This window comes from Olea europaea, chromosome 1 (assembly GCF_002742605.1).
Source record: "Olea europaea var. sylvestris chromosome 1, O_europaea_v1, whole genome shotgun sequence".
In the NCBI taxonomy this organism is placed as follows: Eukaryota; Viridiplantae; Streptophyta; class Magnoliopsida; order Lamiales; family Oleaceae; genus Olea; species Olea europaea.
This window is the reverse complement of record NC_036237.1, coordinates 7,683,731-7,704,038: the sequence shown is the minus strand read 5'-3', so window position 1 is coordinate 7,704,038 and position 20,308 is coordinate 7,683,731. Positions and strand designations below refer to the sequence as shown.

The window sequence follows — 20,308 nt, the reverse complement described above, 5'->3', positions numbered from 1 at the left end:
TGAAAAACAAAATACAATATTGTGGTGCATTTAGTATCAACCCAACAATGATATCGCCAGAGGCCATACTTTCCCCAAAATTTTGACTTTCCTTGTTGTATCCTTTCCAGGCATATCATTATCCTTTACTTGGAACACTAAAAAGCCATTAGAGTGATTAATTTACGAATTAATTAGGGAGTGGGGATTATGTGAAATCAAAATTAGAGAGGTTTTTAAAAAGGAGAATTTTTTGTGAAATGGGATTGTGGATGTAACAGGGAGACTAAGAATGCCATTAGAGTGATTAATTTAGGAATTAATTAGGGTTTTGAGAATGGGTTAAGAAGATTTGAAAGGCGGTGGTTGGAAGCTGAGGGGAATTCTTTGTTGGAGCTTTGGGTAGGGGTGGGAGGAAGACGATGAGCCTGTTTGAGAGTGATTTTGAGAATTGATTTTTTGACTGTTAGGAGAAAAGTGGGGTCCACATGTGAGAGAAGAAGTCAAATATGACGGCTGAAATAGTGAAATAACGGTCAAAAAATCAATTTTTTGGATGAAAAAATCGCTCCCAAACATGCTCCAAAAAAAGATTGTTGTGTTGTCTCACGTGCCAAAATATTTATCCTAACGTGTTTTTTCCTTGAAGAGCAATATGTCAAACAAAGTTATGGTCTTTCTTTCCAATTCGGTCAAATTTCATTCAGAGCTTTTTAGATACATTCAGGCCCCGTTTGGGAGGAATTTTGAGAATTGATTTTTTGACCGTTAGAAGAAAAGTAGGATCCACCCGTAAGAGAAAAAGTCAAAAATTATGGTTGAAATAGTAAAATAACGGTAAAAAAATCAATTTTTTTTAGTAAAAAATCCCTCCCAAACAGGCCCTTAGATTGATTGTTTTGATATCCACGGAAAACAAAAGCAGTAGAAACGAACTTCCACCTTTTTTGGATTTTGGTTTTTGTTGTAGCAACAATTGGCGATTTTGAGGTGGTGGTTGGCTTTTCCGATGATTTGAGGGTGGAGATTATTCTCTCTAATTTTGGAGTGGTGGTGGGTGAAAAAGACAAAAAGAAACCTAAAAAAAAAAAATAATAAAATAAAAGGTGGTGCACTTAATAAAATTTTAGGCTAATTATATATTAAAATTTTAATTATGCAATTTTACTTAAAAGCTATTTAAGTAAATAAGAAAAATTTTAAAAATTTTAGTGCACTTAATAAAATTTGTATTGGTAGTATAATTACCCACACTTAGACAACCGAATCATTATTCATAATATAAATATTAAGAATTTATTTATCTTTGTTTTCTCAGCTCAAGGTTCTGCTCTGTACTGTTCGCTGTCCATACATTTTTTTTTAGATGAAATTACAAAAAATGTTCATTTTGACATAGTTATTTGTAAAAATATTCAAAAATTTTCAATATCCATTTATGCAATTATTTGGATGAGAGTATTCCTAACTAGCTTTCATGAGAAGTTATATTCAAATGATGTTCTTGATATTTGAATCCGTTTATATTTCAAAAATACATATGTCAAGTCACAATATTAAATATTCTCGATATTTTAAACGCTTTTATTGACAAATTAAATTTCTAGAATGATATTTCATTCTGAACATGACATTTTTCTACACTTTAATTGTGATTTGACATGTGCAATATGAAATTATTTATTATTTCATTAAGGATAAAATAGAAAATTTGATATTAAATTTGACAATTTTTACAAAAATGATCAAAAGTGGACATTTTTAAATTGATATATGTAAAATTTGACATTTTGCGAATGCCCCTTGTTTTTATATGCCATCCCTCTCTCCCCCCTCCTTCGTGGAGTCTTCTCCTTTTCTCTACATTCAACAGCCAAGGGGAGAGAGAGAGAGAGAACAAAAATAATTTCCATTTCATATATTTATTTTCTCATTTTTCCTTGGCTAATTTCTACCTGGCGAATTGGAAGTTTCAGGATTTGCAGATTTCGAACTACAATTGAGTTTTCTACATTTCGGGCCTTATTTAAGAGATCTGAAGCTCATTCAACTCTCCGACAGATCACCAGCAGGTAACCCTTTCCGGCGAAGTATAGTATATAGAGGTTCAGATTCTTTGTGAGTTTGTTGAGATGGGATTCTGTATGGTTCAACTGTAGATCAATTCATAGTCAATGCTTTGATCTGAGTACAAATTCAACTGTCGGTAGCAATTCAGTTTGGTGTTAGTACCGGATAATCAAAATGATGAGGGTTCCACGTATGAACGGTGGCTCCGCCGCCGCCAGCAATCCGAATGAATTGGAGCTGAGGCCCGGTGGAATGCTGGTCCAAAAACGCACCGACGAGGACCAAAACCACGCTCCACCTCCCACTATTCGGGTCCGTGTGAAATACGGGTCAAATTACCACGATATCTATATCAGTTCTCAGGCTACATTTGGTAAGTCTCAATAACAAATGCCACCTATCAACACAAATGTGTTAGAAGACAAAGATTTAAATAGATGCATATGCATCTTGTTTGAAAAACTTGAGCTTTTAAACAAGATGGTTCATCATTAGTAGCCTCCATAAATGGTGCCCTAGTGGTACCTTGAAACTTCACATCCCAAAATTTATTTACTCTTTCTTATGAAGGGCTAAGTTTTGTTAATTAATTTTCTTCGTTAGCAAATTAATAAGTGGTCCATGTCTAGCCTTGTCACCGCGCTAAAGTCCATAGATTAAAATGATAATACAATTATTTGTTGAAGAAAAGATTTGAACGAATATGTATAATGTATCCTCAAGTTTTTGGACGATGCCGTTCAACGATACACAATTGTCAGTAGGGAATAAATATTTTCAGTCTTTAATTTATGGTATTTGATGTTTTATTTTGGTTTTTGGGAATCTAGGGGAGTTGAAGAAGATGTTAACAGGGCCTACAGGGTTGCATCACCAAGATCAGAAGCTATTTTACAAGGATAAAGAGAGGGACTCTAAAGTTTTTCTTGACACTGTAGGAGTGAAGGACAAATCTAAGATTGTGTTAGTAGAGGATCCAATTAGCCAAGAGAAGAGGTACGTTGAGATGAGGAAAAATGCTAAAATAGCAAGGGCTGCAAAATCAATATCCGAAATCAGCTTGGAGGTTGATAAACTTGCTGGACAGGTAAACATACTACCACTATAGCAAATTTATCCTAAATTGGACATCAATCCCACTTATTGAATAAATAAGAAAATAGATTTTAAAACTAAAGGCTCGATAGAGTGATGATTATATACAGTGAACTGATATATGGTTGACACTGGGTAGGTTACGGAGCTTGAGTCCATAATTTCTAACGGTAGAAAGGTGGCTGAGAAGGATGTACTAAATCTCATTGAGTTATTGATGAATCAACTGCTTAAACTGGACGGGATCATAGCCGATGGTGATGTCAAGTTACAGAGGAAAATGCAGGTATAAAATTTGGTTCTACGTTATGGCTAAAATAACGCAGTTCTTGAATTTGGGATTATATCATTTAAGGGTTCATGCAAGTGTCTTGAATTTGTGATGTTTATTGAAGGTGAAAAGAGTGCAGAAGTATGTTGAGATTCTCGATGCGTTGAAGATTAAAAACGCAATGCCAACAAGCAACGAATACCATGAACCTGTACATTCATCTACATCCGTCCAGCCACAACAGCAGCCGAAGTATTCAAATGGGAACATGTCATCACATGTGCAACAGCAACAAGCTCGGCATTCATTTATAGATTCACCAAAGAAACGGCACTCAGCCTCAGGAGATGTTGTCATAACTACACAGTGGGAAATTTTTGAATCTACACCAGCAACCATTCCAGTTGCCCCTTCAACATCCACGACTACAAGTACAATCAAGCCAGCACAACCTAGTTCTTATTTGGATTTGCTAAGTTAGGTAATAGGCCAAAGTATTCGTGCTAGTGTGATTGTGCATTTTGGATTTGTTTCGAGCTGCTTTGGTCTCTGTTCTCCATTCTTTTCTGTATTTAAAGTTCTGTAAGCATCCCCTCCATATGTCATTCACTACAAAAATAAATGGGGGCTACTATAATGGAGTTTGAAATTATCTTCATGTCTCTATGATGTTCTCTTCTCCAGCTATCCCATTGAACGGATTCTCAATTGTAAAATCTGCTTCTTATGTAGACTTTCTCTTGGAATCAGGTTTTGCAATGATAAAGAACTGCATTTTAGCTCCAATTAGTCAAATTTACAATCCCACTCTATCTCCACTTGATCTGTTACAGGAGTACCGGGAATATCCTTAAAACAGGAATTTACCAAAATCTTAATCCTCTTCTATATTCTTTATTTAATATAAAGCAGGTCAATCCTGCTTTTGTGTTCTTCGAAACAAAGCAGATGTTGAGGCATAATGATTAATATTTGTACTTTGCTTCCCATTGGGGATGAAGAAGAATAATGTTATTTTAGTTCTAATGCAATTATAACCTCCTCTATGTGGTGTTAAATAATAAGTTAAATGAAAGGTGGAATCAAACAAGTCATTTATCATATAACGCCATTTTAGCATCAGATCTAAATAGAATGAGGATGATTTCAGTTGGGGATGGCCAAAAATTCTCAGAGCTGGACCAATCCAGTTCAGTAGGCCCGGGTCCTTTAATTTCAATAATCAGACGGTTCAGTTCCTTCCGGTTCTTGGTTCCCTGCCTAAGAACCGAAATTTCATGACCGAAATTTCATGAGAGTTCCATTTCTTGTTCTTTATTTTTATTTTTTTTTCAACAATTTAACCACCCAAATGATAGACAGATAGACAGTGGATTAGTTAAACCATTAAAAACAGGTTTTACTCTTTGGATCTGATGAAACTCTGCTGCACTTTTACCGTATGGAAACCTGCAATCTTCTCTCTTCAGAACTAAGAAATTACTACGACTGGAAAGGGAAAAAAAAAAAAAAAAAAAAGAAGAGTGAACCTCAACCTTGAGGGCCCCCCCCCCCCGCCTCTAAACCCAGCACAGAATAGGTTGTCTTAACATTAAAGAATCAATACGATTAATAATTACAATCTTTTAACCTTATCGACAGTGTCAAAACCTAGTATCACAAATGGTCAAATTAGATAAAAAGTACCAAACAAAAGGATTATTTTTAATCGGATAATGGTTCTCGCATTAAAAATATGCATTGCATTGTTCTAGAAATAAATACAATCACAATTACAAGCTAAAATCAGAACAAACAAAAAAAATCACAAAAATACAAATTGCAAGAAAAACTCAATCTTGAATCAAAATCTAATATGAAAAAAGTACGAAGGAAAAGAAAAAAAAAAAAAAAAAAAAAAAAGAGGATTGAACCTCAACCTTGAGGGCCCCACCGCCCTGCCTCTAGAGCTTTGTGAGGGAGATAAATCGTTGGATGTGCCCTAGCAGGTTAGCGAATAAGAGTTGTTTGTACATTGCGCCTACAAAAAGTCCAATTATATGTCTCAAGAATCGAATCCCCACACTACGACTACCACCAAAGTGTGAGATAACTTCACTTTTGTCCTTTGCACCACTGGGCTATGCCCGGGGGCACTACGACTGGAAATTACTTTGCCAGATAAGGTAGTTAAAATTCAGCAATGGGAGTAGATTCATTTAGTGTTAAGCAAATTTACGCAAGGCTAAAAATATAATAAATTTCTTGAAATTTAGTTAAAATTTCCTGAATAAATGAATTTAGTTGTGTCATTGGAATGCAATAAATTGTTTCTGTGGTCCAATTGAAGACTGAACAAAATATAATTCCAGCATTTATGACGAGTTTCTGTCTCGAATTTAGCTCCAAAAAAGTTGGGTGAGATGTCGATTTTCTTTTCTGAATCCTCACTGGGACTCGGATTTTAGTGATTGATACTCGTGTGGATGGCTTGTACCAAGATTTTCATGGCATGGACCAAATGTAAAGAATCCTCAAAATCTCGAAGGATTGTAATTGTCACTTGTCTTTTCCAGTGTGATAAATTAAAGTTAGAAAAGTATTCAGAAATATGATTGTGGCTAACTTACCAAAACATCGAATATTGATTTGAATTTATAGGATTACAATGTAACAGAATAATCGAAACAAAGAAAAAAGTAGGAGCTAACGTCTACGAAATCAATCACAAAAATTTATAATTCAAATAATTCAAGTGGTTAAGTACTCGTAGCAGGAAATCATATAGCAGCTAAATTTGGAGAGAAATCTGCAGTGGATGAAGGTTCGGGATCTTCTTAACGACATCTTAACAATTAATTCTCTCCAGTCTCAACTTCTGACTATGCCTTCGCTTGGGGGAAAGCCTAAGTAGAGGAAATTTCTTACTGAACTCCTACAGATGCTGATGTGACGGAACCTGATTCACCTTTTTTTGTTTTTTTTTTCCATCTTCCAATGATTTCACGCCATGTACTGCCTGTCAAAATTTTCTATTAAAACTTTTTTATACTTCAAGCATGATCGCGCCGGTTGGGACAGTATTTGTGGGTCAACTAATGGAATGTGTGCCATTGTAAATGACTTATTAATCATTTATAAATTAGCTAAACAGATGCTAATATAACATATTACACCATAAAGGATAACAAAGAAGACAGCAGAAGCTAATGAGTGAATTATAGGGCTCAAGGAGCCTGCATTTGATTTCGTTGCTCAACAATAGCCGATAATTCAATCCGAACAACAATAAATTAGTCTAATACATAATTGTATAATTCAAGAGATGCGCCGAATAGTAAGTGATACACATATAATCAAGAAAGCTGTTCAACACTACTAGTGTAGGTGGCAATTGCTTGTTATTAAATGATAAATTCACTTAAATTCAATATCACATGATTCATTTAATTGAACCTATCAAGTGTTGCCGTCTAAACTAGTGCTAGATAGAATTATTCCATTCAATAACACCAATAAATGCTCACAACTAGCTATTAGACGTGTAATGCATAGGTAGAAACCAAGTTATTCAATATGATAGAAAAATGTCACAAACTAGAGCACAGAAGAAGTAGCCTGCCCGAGTGCCCAAAACTTGCATTATTACGGAATTCTTTTTGTACAAATAGCTCTTCGAACTTGTAAGGAACGAGCACCAAGAAGTTATCAATATTTCTATCGAGTATTAGCTTGGGATAATGTCTTCTTAGGTCTACCGTGGATGGATAATTTAACTGCAGTATTTATCACTGAATAAATATATGCCAAAGTCTGTCAAGTTCAATTCTGCTCCATATTAGAATTATCACATTGAAAGGAAAAGATAACAAATAAAATACTAATAGTTTAGTTACACCAACTAACTACTTTCTCTAGTGAAAGAACATTATTCAAGAAATAACACTACAAATGAAGTATTCTATTAACCTTGAAGATACGTAGCTCAAAAAAATATTGAATTATTACATTAATTGCAAAAATTTCGTTGTGAAAGTTTATGGGCTGTATCTCAGCCCATTTAAACGGGCCTTACTACTATTTAATGGGAAAAATTCACAAATCATGTTTTAAGTATGCATACTTCAAGATTAAGGTGGTTAAGTTTAATTATGCAAAAATCAAACTTTTATCTAATTAATTAAAAATATTTAATAATTAAATATAATAAAACTCACAATTACACAATTAATGGTCACAGATCTCCAATTATAGGTCACATATTTATTTACTGATCACATATCATTAAATTAATTGGTCACATATTTTTTCGTGGTCACAAATCAAAAAATTTTGATGGTCACAAATAAAAAAATTTTGTTGGTCACAGATTATTTCGAGGTCGCAAATCAAAATTTTTATGGGTCACAGTTCTCATCATTGGTCGTAGATGAAAAATTATAGGTCACAGATTATATATTAGTCACATATTTTTGAATTTGTTAACCACAATTATCAAATTTTAAGGTCACATAGGTTACAGGTCAAACGGTGGATCACATACCACCACCACCTCCTCCGTCACCATCACCCTCACCCTCACCCTCACCCTCACCCTATCACTATCGTCGCCGCCACCAAACCACCACGACATCACCACCAACAAAATCTTTACCACCAGATCTAATCAACTCTACCAGCTCTCTAGCCACCAAACACCACCTCCACCGCCAACGAAAACCACCCGATCGCCACCACCAAAACACAATAATAATACCCAAAGCACAATCTCACCACCGTTTCCACCCAAATCGCCACTACCAACAATAATCGCCAACAACTGTAACGCCCGGACCTGTATGGACGGAAACGCCACTCAACCATTGTACCTTAACCGTAAAGTTAGTTCAATATATTTTTAGTAGAAGGTATAAAGATTAAAATTTTAGAATTTAATTAAAGAATTTTCTTTTTTTTATTTAAACAATAATTTCAATTCTAAACGAAAACAATTTCAAAAATATTTTTTTTGAATGAGTTCCATGCATGGAACAACTATTGGCGTGAAATTTTGGCAAAATTTAAAAAGCAATGTTGCTGTTCCAGTTTTTGTCTCAAACAGTAATTGTCAAAATAAATTTGTTTTCATAGCTATCGACCTTGAAACTTCATCAAATTTTAAAATAAAGTAGTAAACTCCTTATCATCTGACATAGTCAAAAGCTAGCTTCCGTCGACATCACATGGGGTATTAAAATATTTTTCAAAATTCAGCAGCGACCCGGTTGAAAGGTAAACCGGTGCAGTTCACTTAAAATGGCATATAAAATTTCACCGACGTCAAAACCACATGATTTCAAATTTATTCAGTAGCTAATCCATGAAACTATCAAATCCAATTGGTTTCATCCAAAAATTCCAAGGTTTCATCCAAAAATTCCAAGTAACGAGTGAGTTATGAACTTTTTGAAAACAAGGGTAGAAGTTGAAAAATAGAGACAGCACCCAGCACATTTTACTTTATGTGACATATAACCTTTTACCGATATTGGATTGATATGATTCCAATTTATTCAGTATCTAGCTTATTAGGCTATCCAATCCAATTGATTTCGTATAAAAATACTAAGTAACGAAAGAGTTATGATTTTTTTAAAGATGAGGCAGAAACTGAAATTTCTGAAGAGATATCAAAACTTTAAGTCGCTAACTTTGTTTTTTATATGGTGATTTGTGAATTTATTCCTATGACGTATATCTACTTTCGAACATAATTTATTCATAATGAGTGTTCGTAAAATAGATCCATACAATATTCATAGGAATCAAGTTTAAAGAAAGTGTAAACATCTCAAAATCAACTAAAGATGTAAATCACCGACTTCTCCATGACATGTTGCATCATCCTTTACCATCATCTACGCCCCAAGGAAAATCCATTCAACCTGTAGAAAGGAAATTAATCCATGAGTTTGAAACTCAATAGATATTATCGGTGCAATTCGTTATCAAATTAGAAATTCTGAACTATAGATTCATACCGTCGCACGTAGATGAATTTTCGGCAAAATCCAATTACTATAGCATTACATAGAGCCGGAGAATGATCATTCAAGCTGTTGTAGTGCCGAAGCACCGTACATGAAGGTACCATTTCATTTAAACATTTATCGAAAAATCATATTTGAAAACGAATAAACACTTGGACCTCTACCTACCTAGAATTTTCTTGGATAAAAGAACAAAATGTATAGAAAGTCTTCCTTCTTCTCACCCTTGTTATTCCTTAAGCTTAACTTGATATGAAATATATTTTTTTGAGAGAAAATGAGATTAAAATTTGGATTTGAAGAGGAGTGAAATGAAAAAGTGACATTTCACTTCTATAACCTTCTTTTTAATGAAAAATTAAGTGGGGGAGTGGTATTATCATTAAATTTATTAAATTTAGTCTTTAACTAAGAATTTGAAGAGTTTCTAAACCATAAAAATAATTCATATGAAAGTTTTATAAAAAACATTTACATGATAATTTGAACCTGGGTTGCCTATATGAAATACCATGTAGATGACCATTGTGGTAGCCCAATTATTCATTAAATCTTTGTGATCAATTTTACTTAAACTTAATCTCTTATATTGCTAGGCTTTTAATTAACTTATGACTTGGGCTTTCGTAATCTTATATGGGTTGAGCTTCCATAGGTCGTTTCTAAAATGGGTTAGGCTCGTGGTGCTAGATCATCACAAAATATTAGCATAATTCCATTTTTTTCTTGGCTACTACAATCCTTACACCTTAAATAAAATTTCGTCCTCGAAATTTACTTTATGGTTGGACAAAGAGTGTTGGGTATTTATCTTTAATTTCTTCTTCTCTTTCCCAAGTAGTTTCTTCTACTCCATAATTATTCCAATGCACCTTGACCAGTTGAATCTCCTTGTTCCGTAATTTATGTACATTTCGATCCAGTATCTTGATCGGTAATTCCTCATAAGATAAGTCTTTTTGTACTTCCAAGGATTGGTAGTTGACCACATGATCAGGATCATGCATATACTTTCTGATCATCGATACATGAAACACATTGTAAACTGCCTATAGTTCAGGTGGCAACGCCAATCAATAAGCCACATTTCCAACCCTGTCAAGTATTTCAAAAGGTCCGAAATAACGAGGTCGTAGTTTGCCTTTCTTGCCGAACGTAGGTACATCCTTTATTGGTGCCACCTTTAGAAAGACTTTCTCTCCAACTTCAAATTCCAAGTCTTTTCTCCTGGTATCTGCATAGCTCTTTTGTCTATCTTGCGTGGCCTTTATCTTGGTGCGGATCTTATCAATGGCTTCAACTATTTTTTCAATGATCTCTGGTCCCAAAATTCTCTTTTCTCCAACTTCGTCCCAATGAACAGGCGATCTATATTTTCTACCGTAGGGAGCTTCATACGGTGTCATTCCAAATAGTTGCTTGGAAACTGTTATTAAATGCAAATTCTACCAGAGGTATATATGATTCCCAACTGCCTCCTAGATCCAGAACACAAGCCCTTAGCATATTTTTCAAAGTTTGAATGGTCCTTTTAGACTGACCATCAGATTGAGGGTGATATGCTTTACTGAAATCCAATTTCGTTCACATAGCTCCTTGTAAGCTCTTCCAAAACTTTGACGTAAATCTCGAATCTCTATCAGATAAAATGGGCACGGGAACACCATGCAATCTTACAATCTCTCTAATGTACAACTGCGCCAGCTAATCTAGACTGAATGTCATTTTTACTAGAAGAAAATGAGCGGACTTTGTTAGACGATCCACTGTTACCCATATAGCATTCTGTCCTCTTGCTGACCTTGGAAATCCTACCACAAAGTCCATTGCGATATTCTCCCACTTCCATTCAGGTATGTCTAATGGATTTAATAACGCTGCCGGTCTTTGATGTTCCACTTTAACTTGTTGGCATACTATGCATTTTGCCACAAATGAGCCTATACTTTTTTTCATATTTCTCTACCAAAATGTATTTCGAAGGTCTCGATACATTTTTGTACCACCAGGATGTGCGACGTATGGGGTTGAATGAGCCTCCTCCAATATCTCCTTCCTCAAAATTTCATCATTTGGTACACAAATTCTTCTTTTGAACATTAGTGCTTGATCCGAAGCTATTTCAAAATCATTTCTCTTATCAGTACCAATCTCGTTCTTAATCTTCTGCAAGAATGAGTCTTTATCCTATGCTTCTATGATCCGTTCTCTAAGAGTAGGTCGAACCATCAAAGTTGCTAAATGAACAGTGACTTGTTCTGGTGTGGTAATCACTTCAATTTGCAACTTTTCCAAGTTTTTGATCACCTCCATCGAAATAGTAGGTAATGATGCCAACTATCTCATCGACCATCTGCTTAGAGCATCAACAACAATATTAGCCTTACCCGAATGATAATGAATAGTGCAATCATAATCTTCCACTAGCTCCAACCATCGTCTCTGTCTTATATTCAATTCCTTCTGTGTGAAGAAATATTTGAGACTCTTATGATCCGTATAAATATCGCACTTCCCTCCATATAAGTAATGGTGTCATATCTTTAATGCATGAACCACTGTCGCAAGTTCTAGATCATGCGTCGGGTAGTTCTGTTCATGTTGTTTCAATTGCTTTGAAGCATAGGCAATTACTTTTCCATGCTGCATTAGTACACATCCCAAACCTTGCTTGGATGCATCAGTATATATAACAAACCCTTCTGAACCTTCAGATATGGTTAATACAGGTGCTGTGATAAATCGTTGTTTTAGTTCCTGAAAGCTTTGCTCATACTTATTTGTCCATTGAAACTTTACTCCTTTCCTTGTCAATTGTGTCATTGGTCCAGCTATTTTGGAGAATCCCTGTATAAATCTTCAATAGTACCCAGCCAATCCTAGAAAACTTCGAACTTCACCAGCATTAGTCGGTGTCTTCCAATTAGTTACTGCTTCCACCTTTACTGGTTCCATTTCAATTCCTTGGGCAGTAACTGCATGACCGAGAAATCCAACTCGTTCAAGCCAAAATTCGCACTTTTTGAATTTGACATATAACTTTTCCTTGCGTAGTATTTCTATTGCTATTTTAAGATGTTCCTCATGTTGATCTTTACTCTTGGAGTATATCAAAATATTATCAATGAAGACTATAAAAAATAGATCCAAATACTGATGAAATACTCGATTCATCAGATCTATGAACACTACCGGAGCATTTGTCAATCCGAATGGTATAACTGTGAACTCGTAATGTTCGTAACGAGTTCTGAAAGCTGTCTTAGGTATATCATCTGCCTTAACCTTCAATTGATGATATCTAGATCGTAAATCAATCTTAGAAAATGTCTTAACCCCTTTCAATTGATCAAACAAATCCTCAATTCTAGGGAAATGATACCTATTCTTGATGGTCAAACGGTTCAACTCCCGATAGTCGATACACATCCTCACACTTCCATCTTTCTTCTTTACAAACAATACTGGTGCGCCCTATGTTGATACACTTGGTCGAATAAAATCAAGGTCTAACAATTCTTGTAACTGGATTTCTAACTCCTGAAGTTCCTTTGGGGCCATTCTGTATGGGGCTTTAGGTACTGGCGCCGCTCCGGGAACCAGATCTATTGTGAATTCCACTTGTTTATCTGGTGGAATACCGGGTAGATCTTCTGGAAACACATCTATAAATTCTTGTACCACTGGTACATCCTCAATTTTTGTTGTTGCCAGTTTTTCTTCAAAGATGTTAACTAGAAACCCTTGAGATGTTTCTTTTCTCAACATTTTCTCGGCTTGTAAGGCCGAAACCAGTTGGAGATGGGGTTTGGTCTTTATTTCGAGGGAAAAAAATTGTTCTTCTCCTGATTTTTGAAAAGACACTTCTCTTTCTCTACAACGAATGGTCGCATAATTACATCCTAACCAATCTGTAGTAACCGAGAAAAATAAAATGGAATTATGCTAATATTTTGTAATGATCTAGCACCATGAGCCTAACCCATTTTAGAAACGACTTATGGAAGCTCAACCCATGTAAGATTACGAAAGCTCAAGTCATAAGTTAATTAAAAGCCCAGCAATTTAAGAGATTAAATTTAAGTAAAATTGATTACAAAGATTTAATGAATAACTGGGTTGCCACAATGGCCATCTACATGGTATTTCATTTAGGCAATCCAGGTTCGAATCACCATGTAGATATTTTTTATAAAACTTTCATATGAATTATTTTTATGGCTTAGAGACTCTTCAAATTCTTAGTTAAAGACTAAGTTTAATAAATTTGATGATAACACAACTTCCCCACTTAAATTTTCATTAAAAAAAAGGTTATAGAGTGGAAGGTCACTTTTTCATTACACTCCTCTTCAAATCCAAATTTCATCTCATTTTCTCTCAAAAAAAATATATTTCATATCAAGTTAAGCTTAAGGAATAACAAGGGTGAGAAGAAGGGAGGCTTTCTATACATTTTGTTCTTTTATCCAAGAAAATTCAATGTAGGTAGAGGTGCAAGTGTTCATTCGTTTTCAAATCTGATTTTTCGACAAATGTTTGAATGAAATGGTACTTTCGGGTACGGTGCTTAGGCATTACAACAGTTTGAATGATCATTATCTGGCTCTATGTGTTATGATAATGCTATAGTAATTGGATTTTGCCGAAAATCCAGTTACATGCAACGGTATGAATCTATAGTTCGAAATTTCTAATTTGATAACGAATTGCACTGATGATATCGCAAGATTCATAGGGATTAGAAATTTAGATTTCCATTTCCTTGTGATATCTTTTCCTTTATGTTTTTGAAAAAAAAAAAAATTGTCGACTTATTGTATGTCCTGATTGCAATGAGTACTATTAATAAAGGAAAATTATGATCAATTTGAGGACTACCTTATTTTTTTAAGTATTCTGGTATTGGCAAACGAAGTTAATGTAAGATATTATATCTTATCTCTAGGAAAATGTCTCGAGCAAACCAGAACAACTTGATAAGGGATCTCCTGCAAGCGGTTCAAGATCTTGGTAGGCTGAATCAAAATCCCGTTCCACCTACACCACCAGCTCCTATTACTCTTTCGACTCATGCCTCGGTAGTTGAGTTATTTCGAAGGCATAAGTCCCCTACCTTCGATGGAACATCTGGTCCACTAGTAGTTGAGGAATGGCTTCGTAAGCTAGAATGAATTTTTCGGCTCATAGACTGCACTGATGCCCAAAGGGTTCAATGTGCGAAGTTTATGTTTACCAGTGATGTAAGTCACTGGTGGGATTCAATGTCCCGAACTAGGACTCCGGAGCAGCAATTGGCAATAACATAGGAACAATTCAAGGAGGAAGTGATGGACAAATATTTTTCTCAATCTCTAAGGGATTTCAAGGAGAACGAATTCCTTCAACTCAAGCAAGGTAATATGTCCCTAACGGATTACGAGCGAAAGTTCAATCAACTCGCAAGGTATGCTCCACATCTGGTTGACACGAAAATTAAGAAAACTCGAAGGTTCGAGCAAGGGTTAAACCCAGACCTAAGTATGATCCTTATGTCACATCGCTTCACGTCATACCACGAGATACTGGAACGAGATCACGCTATCTAGTATCAAAAGGCTAATGCAGAGCAACATCGTCAATTGTACAACCAGCAGAATAAATGGCAAATTGGAAAGAGAAAGTGGAATGGTCAAGACAAAGGAAAGGGCAAATGGCAAAAGAAGAAAGTTAATATCAGATCTAGCGCCAGTAAGGCCATGGTAGCTGCAGTAACGCCATGCCCTAAGTGTGGTAAGCCTCATCGTGGTGAATGTTTGTATGGGAAGAATGCATGTTTTCGGTGTGGAAAATCAGGACATATTGCTAGGGATTGTCTCATATTTGCTTAGAAGAAGGATGATAACAATGATCAGAACAAGAAGGGGAAAGCATGAGCTTTTACATTGACTCAAAAAGATGCAGAGGGGAACTCAAACGTAATAACAGGTATTTTACTGGTAGCCAATACTCCTGCTTATATACTGTTTGATTTAGGAGCTACTCACTTTTTTGTGTCAACGTCTTTCATTGCTAAATCTAGTATTACTTGTAACAAGTCAAAGAGTACACTAGAAGTTAGCCTCCCCTTAGGCAGGACATTGAACACAGATAAGTTAGCTAAGTCAGTGAAATTCGATATTGAGGGAAAAACCTTAGAAGCTAATTTGTATATGATAGATATGAAAGACTTTGATATGATTTTGGGCATGGATTGTGTAACGCCCCGACCCGAATGGACGGAAACGTCATTCAACTATTGTACCTTAGCCGTAAAGTTAGTTCAATATATGTTTAGTTGAAGGTATAAAGATTTAATTTTAGAATTTAATTAAAGAATTTTTTTTATTTAAACAATAATCCAATTCTAAAAGAAAAAAATTTCAAAATTGTTTTTAGAATGTGTTCCATGCATGTAACGACTGTTGATGTGAAATTTTGGCAAAATTTAAAAAGTAATGTTGCTGTTCCAGTTTTTATCTCAAACAGTAATTGTCAAAATAATTTTTTTTATAGCTATCGACCTTGAAATTTCATCAAATTTTAATTTGAGGTAGTAAAATCCTTATAATCTGACATAGTAAAAAACTAGCTTCTGTCGACATCATATGAGGTATTAAAATATTTTTCAAAACTCGGCAGCGACCCGGTTGAAAGGTAAACCGGTGCAGTTCACTTAAAATGGAATATAAAATTCCACCGATGTCAAAACCACATGATTTAAAATTTATTCAATATCTAATCCATGAGACTATCAAATCCAATTGGTTTCATGCAAAAATTCCAAGTAACAAGTGAGTTATGAATTTTTTAAAACAAGGGTAGAAGCTGAAAAATAGAGACAACACTCAGCACAGTTTACTTTATGTGACATATAACCTTTCACCGATATTAGATTGACATGATTCCAATTTTATTCAGTATCTAACTTATTAGGCTATCCAATCCAATTGGTTTCGTATAAAAATACTAAGTAACGAAAGAGTTATGATTTTTTTAAAGATGAGGCAGAAACTGAAATTTTTGAAGAGACATCAAAACTTTAAGTCGCTAACTTTTTTTTTATACGGTAATTTGTAAATTTATTCTTATGACGTATATCTATTTTCAAACATAATTTATTCAAAATGAGTATTCGTAAAATAGATCCACATAATATTCATAGGAATCGAATTTAAAGAAAGTGTAAACATCTCAAAATCAATTAAAGATGTAAATCACTGGCTTCTCTATGACATGTTGCATCATCCTTTACCATCATCTATACCCCAAGGAAAATCCATTCAACCTGTAGGAAGGGAGTTAACCCATGAGTTTGAAACTCAATAGTTATCATCGGTGCAATTCGTTATCAAATTAGAAATTTCGAACTATAGATTCATACAATCACACGTAGACGGATTTCCGGCAAAATCCAATTACTATAACAGTAACACGTAGAGCCGGAGAATGATCATTCAAACTGTTGTAGTGTCGAAGCACCGTACCTGAAGGTACCATTTCATTTAAACATTTATCGAAAAATCAAATTTGAAAACGAATGAACACTTACACCTTTACCTACCTTGAATTTTCTTAGATAAAAGAACAAAATGTATAGAAAACCTTCCTTCTTCTCACCCTTGTTATTCTTTAAACTTAACTTGATGTGAAATATATTTTTTTTGAGAGAAAATGAGATGAAATTCGGATTTGAAGAGGAGTGAAATGAAAAGGTGACATTCCACTTCTATAACATTTCTTTTTAATGAAAAATTAAGTGGGGGAGTTGTATTATCATTAAATTTATTAAATTTAGTCTTTAACTAAGAATTTGAAGAGTCTCTAAGCCATAAAAATAATTCATATGAAAGTTTTATAAAAAACATCTACATGGTGATTCGAACCTGGGTTGCCTATATGAAATACCATGTAGATGACCATTGTGGCAACCCAGTTATTCATTAAATTTTTGTAATTAATTTTACTTAAATTTAATCTCTTACGTTGCTGGGCTTTTAATTAACTTATGACTTGGACTTTCGTAATCTTACATGGGTTGAGCTTCCATAGGTCGTTTCTAAAATGGGTTAGGCTTGTGATGCTAGATTATCACAAAGTATTAGCATAATTCCATTTTATTTTTCTCGGTTACTACAATAACACCAGCACCACACACATCCACCCGTCAGGGGCACCACCACCGCAAAACACAAAACGGAAAAAAATTTGATGACTTGTTGCTTGACCACAGCATCTGCAACCAACACCGCCCGCAAGATCACCACCTTGCCCCCACCTGCATAATCACACCATCTGCGACCACTAATCATGACCAACAAACCACACACCACCACCAAAACCACTGCCTATCCAACAAACCCCACCACGACAGTCGAATCCATCCCTATGCCTCTACTGCCACAAACAAAAACCATAACACAAACAAAAATAAGTAGTCATCGAAGTGAGTGAGTGAGATCTAAATCTACCAATGATGAGATCAAAGAACCCGACTGGAGATCGAAGAGAGGTGCGACAGAGCTATTGAGTGAGGTTGCTTCAGAGGAGTAGAGGGAGAAAAAAAAAACATAATCACCGCCTGTAAGGACCGTAAGGTTGACTCAATGCGTCGTCGCCGTTATGAACCCTGCCGCCGTCGCCGTGTTTTGTGATGAAAAAAGGGAGAGAATAAGGAGAGATAGAGAAGATGGTAGAGAGAGAAAGATGAGGAAAAATATTAGGGATTGGAAATTGAATTGGGTGAAATTAATATTTAAATTATTAAATCAATACCTGAATTTTACATAATGAAACTTCAGCCATGATTTTTGAATTGTGATGTTTAAACCCCTGCTATTGTGTAATTTCCTCCTATTTAATCCTCAATGAAGACAAGGCAGGTAGAGGCCCATAAACTACATAGCATGTCAAAGAGCAAAATCATTAGTAAAAATGGGATGAATTCCCAAGTTCCCTAAATTTCACTAGTTGTAGTTGATATCTCCATAGAAAGTAAAGTGACACTTCTGATTTTAGTTTTTGGAATTTTGGATGCTTATCGACCCAATAGAACAAAGCTAGGTGATATCAGGGATCCAGAAGAATTTTTGATTTTGATTTTAATTTTTTACCTTCGTATTTTGTATGGAATATTTTAGAAGGACAAGTGGGACATATTGTCTCATAGTAGATTGGCGAATTATTGGGTCGAGCTTGGTTTGAACCAAAGTAGATATATTGTCATTGTGACATTTTATCCTTTCGCTGTACACATATTATATTTTGGTACATTTTTCTTTTGCAAATTGTTCTCATATTTTCAATTGTATTCTTCTTTGTTCACGCTCTAATTCTCCCCACATCATTAGATACTTGACTTAGCCTATTTTTGGCTAATGTATATATATATTTTTATAGTCAAGTCACTTCTTATTCACATATTTTTTTGAGACCCACAAGTAATACATATTGTTTCCAGTAAAACTTACGATATATATTGCTTGATTAACAATTTGAACCGCCTTCTATAAATTTAAAAAAAGAAAAAAAAGAAAAAAGAAAAACGAAAAAAGAAAAGTCAAACTACATCAGTTTCATAAACATTTAGGCCCTGTTCTCTTTACCGTTTTCGGACCGTTTTCTGTTTTCGATTTTTCAAAACGGTGAAAACGTGTTCTCTTTCCCGTTTTCGAAAACGAATTTTCGAAAACGAAAAAAAAAATTGTGAAGAAAACACAAAACGACTTTTTTGTCGTTTTGGGCGTTTTCAGTGTAAAACTTGAAAAAACTGAAAACGCGGGAAACACCGTTTTCAGTGTAATTTTTTTTTTTTTTTTTTTTTTTTGAGGTGATCTTGTGGTGATTCTCAAAATTTCAAAAAAAAAAAAAATTTCATTTTTTTTGTTTTGAGAAACTAACAAAAAGAACGCATTTTCAACAATTTCAAAACAAACACTCAAAACACAAAACTCAAAATGAATTTAAAACTCAAAACACAAAATTGAAACACAAAGAGAACACCCCCTTATCATTTCATAATACACATTTTATTTTTGAACCCACTTTAGGGAACATCTTTCCCATAAAATTTATTCTCGAATTTTTACTCATATTTTTCTTCATTCACACTCCAACTCCACCCATCAATTAGATACTTGAGTAAACAAACAAAATATATTGCTAGATTAACGAATTTGAACTAGTTTATACAATGTACAATGAAGTCAAACTACATCACTCCATATAAAACAACTTCATATACATTTATCCTCCTACAAAATGCACATTTTATTTTTGAAACATTTTATGAACAATCTTCTCATACAATTTATTTTCGTATTTTCGCTCCTATTCTACTTCATTATACTCCAATTCCATCAATTGTCAAATAGACACTTGACTTAGTAAACATGCAAAAATATTGCTCTAATAACTCATTTGAATTACCTACGAGAAAATACAAAGAAGTCAAACTACGTCATTTTCATTTAAAAATAATTTTATATACATTAATACTTTCAAGATACACAAAATATATTTGAAACATTTTTAGGAAAAATTCTTATGCAATTTTCCTCCCATTCTTATTCTTTAACACTCTAACTTCACTCACCTCGATTAGATTATTGACTTAGTAAACATACAAAATATATTGCTTGACTTGCGAAGTTGAACTGATGCTAATAAAGCACAATCAAATAAACATACAGAATATTTTGCTCAACTTATACACAAATTGCCACAAGCGGACCAAGTTGACATATTTCAATGAACACAAATCGAGTAGAACTCTAATCGTTATAATGTAATTGTGTATAGGCACTTTGGGTGCATATACCCAAGAATTAGGCCCATTTTCAGCTAATTTGTCCCAAGATTACACGTA

The 20,308-nt window shown here is 34.5% G+C and overlaps 1 protein-coding gene across 2 annotated transcripts; it reads left to right on the top strand.

Annotated features, from left to right (window-relative positions):
• The first annotated feature begins 1,802 nt into the window (after positions 1 to 1,802).
• On the top strand, positions 1,803 to 4,079 carry LOC111393073 (BAG family molecular chaperone regulator 3-like). Of its 2 annotated transcripts, XM_023018482.1 has the most exons (5): positions 1,803 to 2,051; positions 2,139 to 2,422; positions 2,880 to 3,136; positions 3,284 to 3,430; positions 3,540 to 4,079. In XM_023018482.1, exons 2-5 carry the CDS (start codon positions 2,224 to 2,226, stop codon positions 3,894 to 3,896), a joined length of 960 nt encoding a protein of 319 aa, XP_022874250.1. In that variant the 5' UTR covers positions 1,803 to 2,051; positions 2,139 to 2,223; the 3' UTR covers positions 3,897 to 4,079. The 2 variants fall into 2 exon arrangements, with proteins under 2 accessions (XP_022874250.1, XP_022874245.1); XM_023018477.1 differs by having other exon boundaries at positions 1,804 to 2,422.
• The last annotated feature ends 16,229 nt before the right edge of the window (positions 4,080 to 20,308 follow it).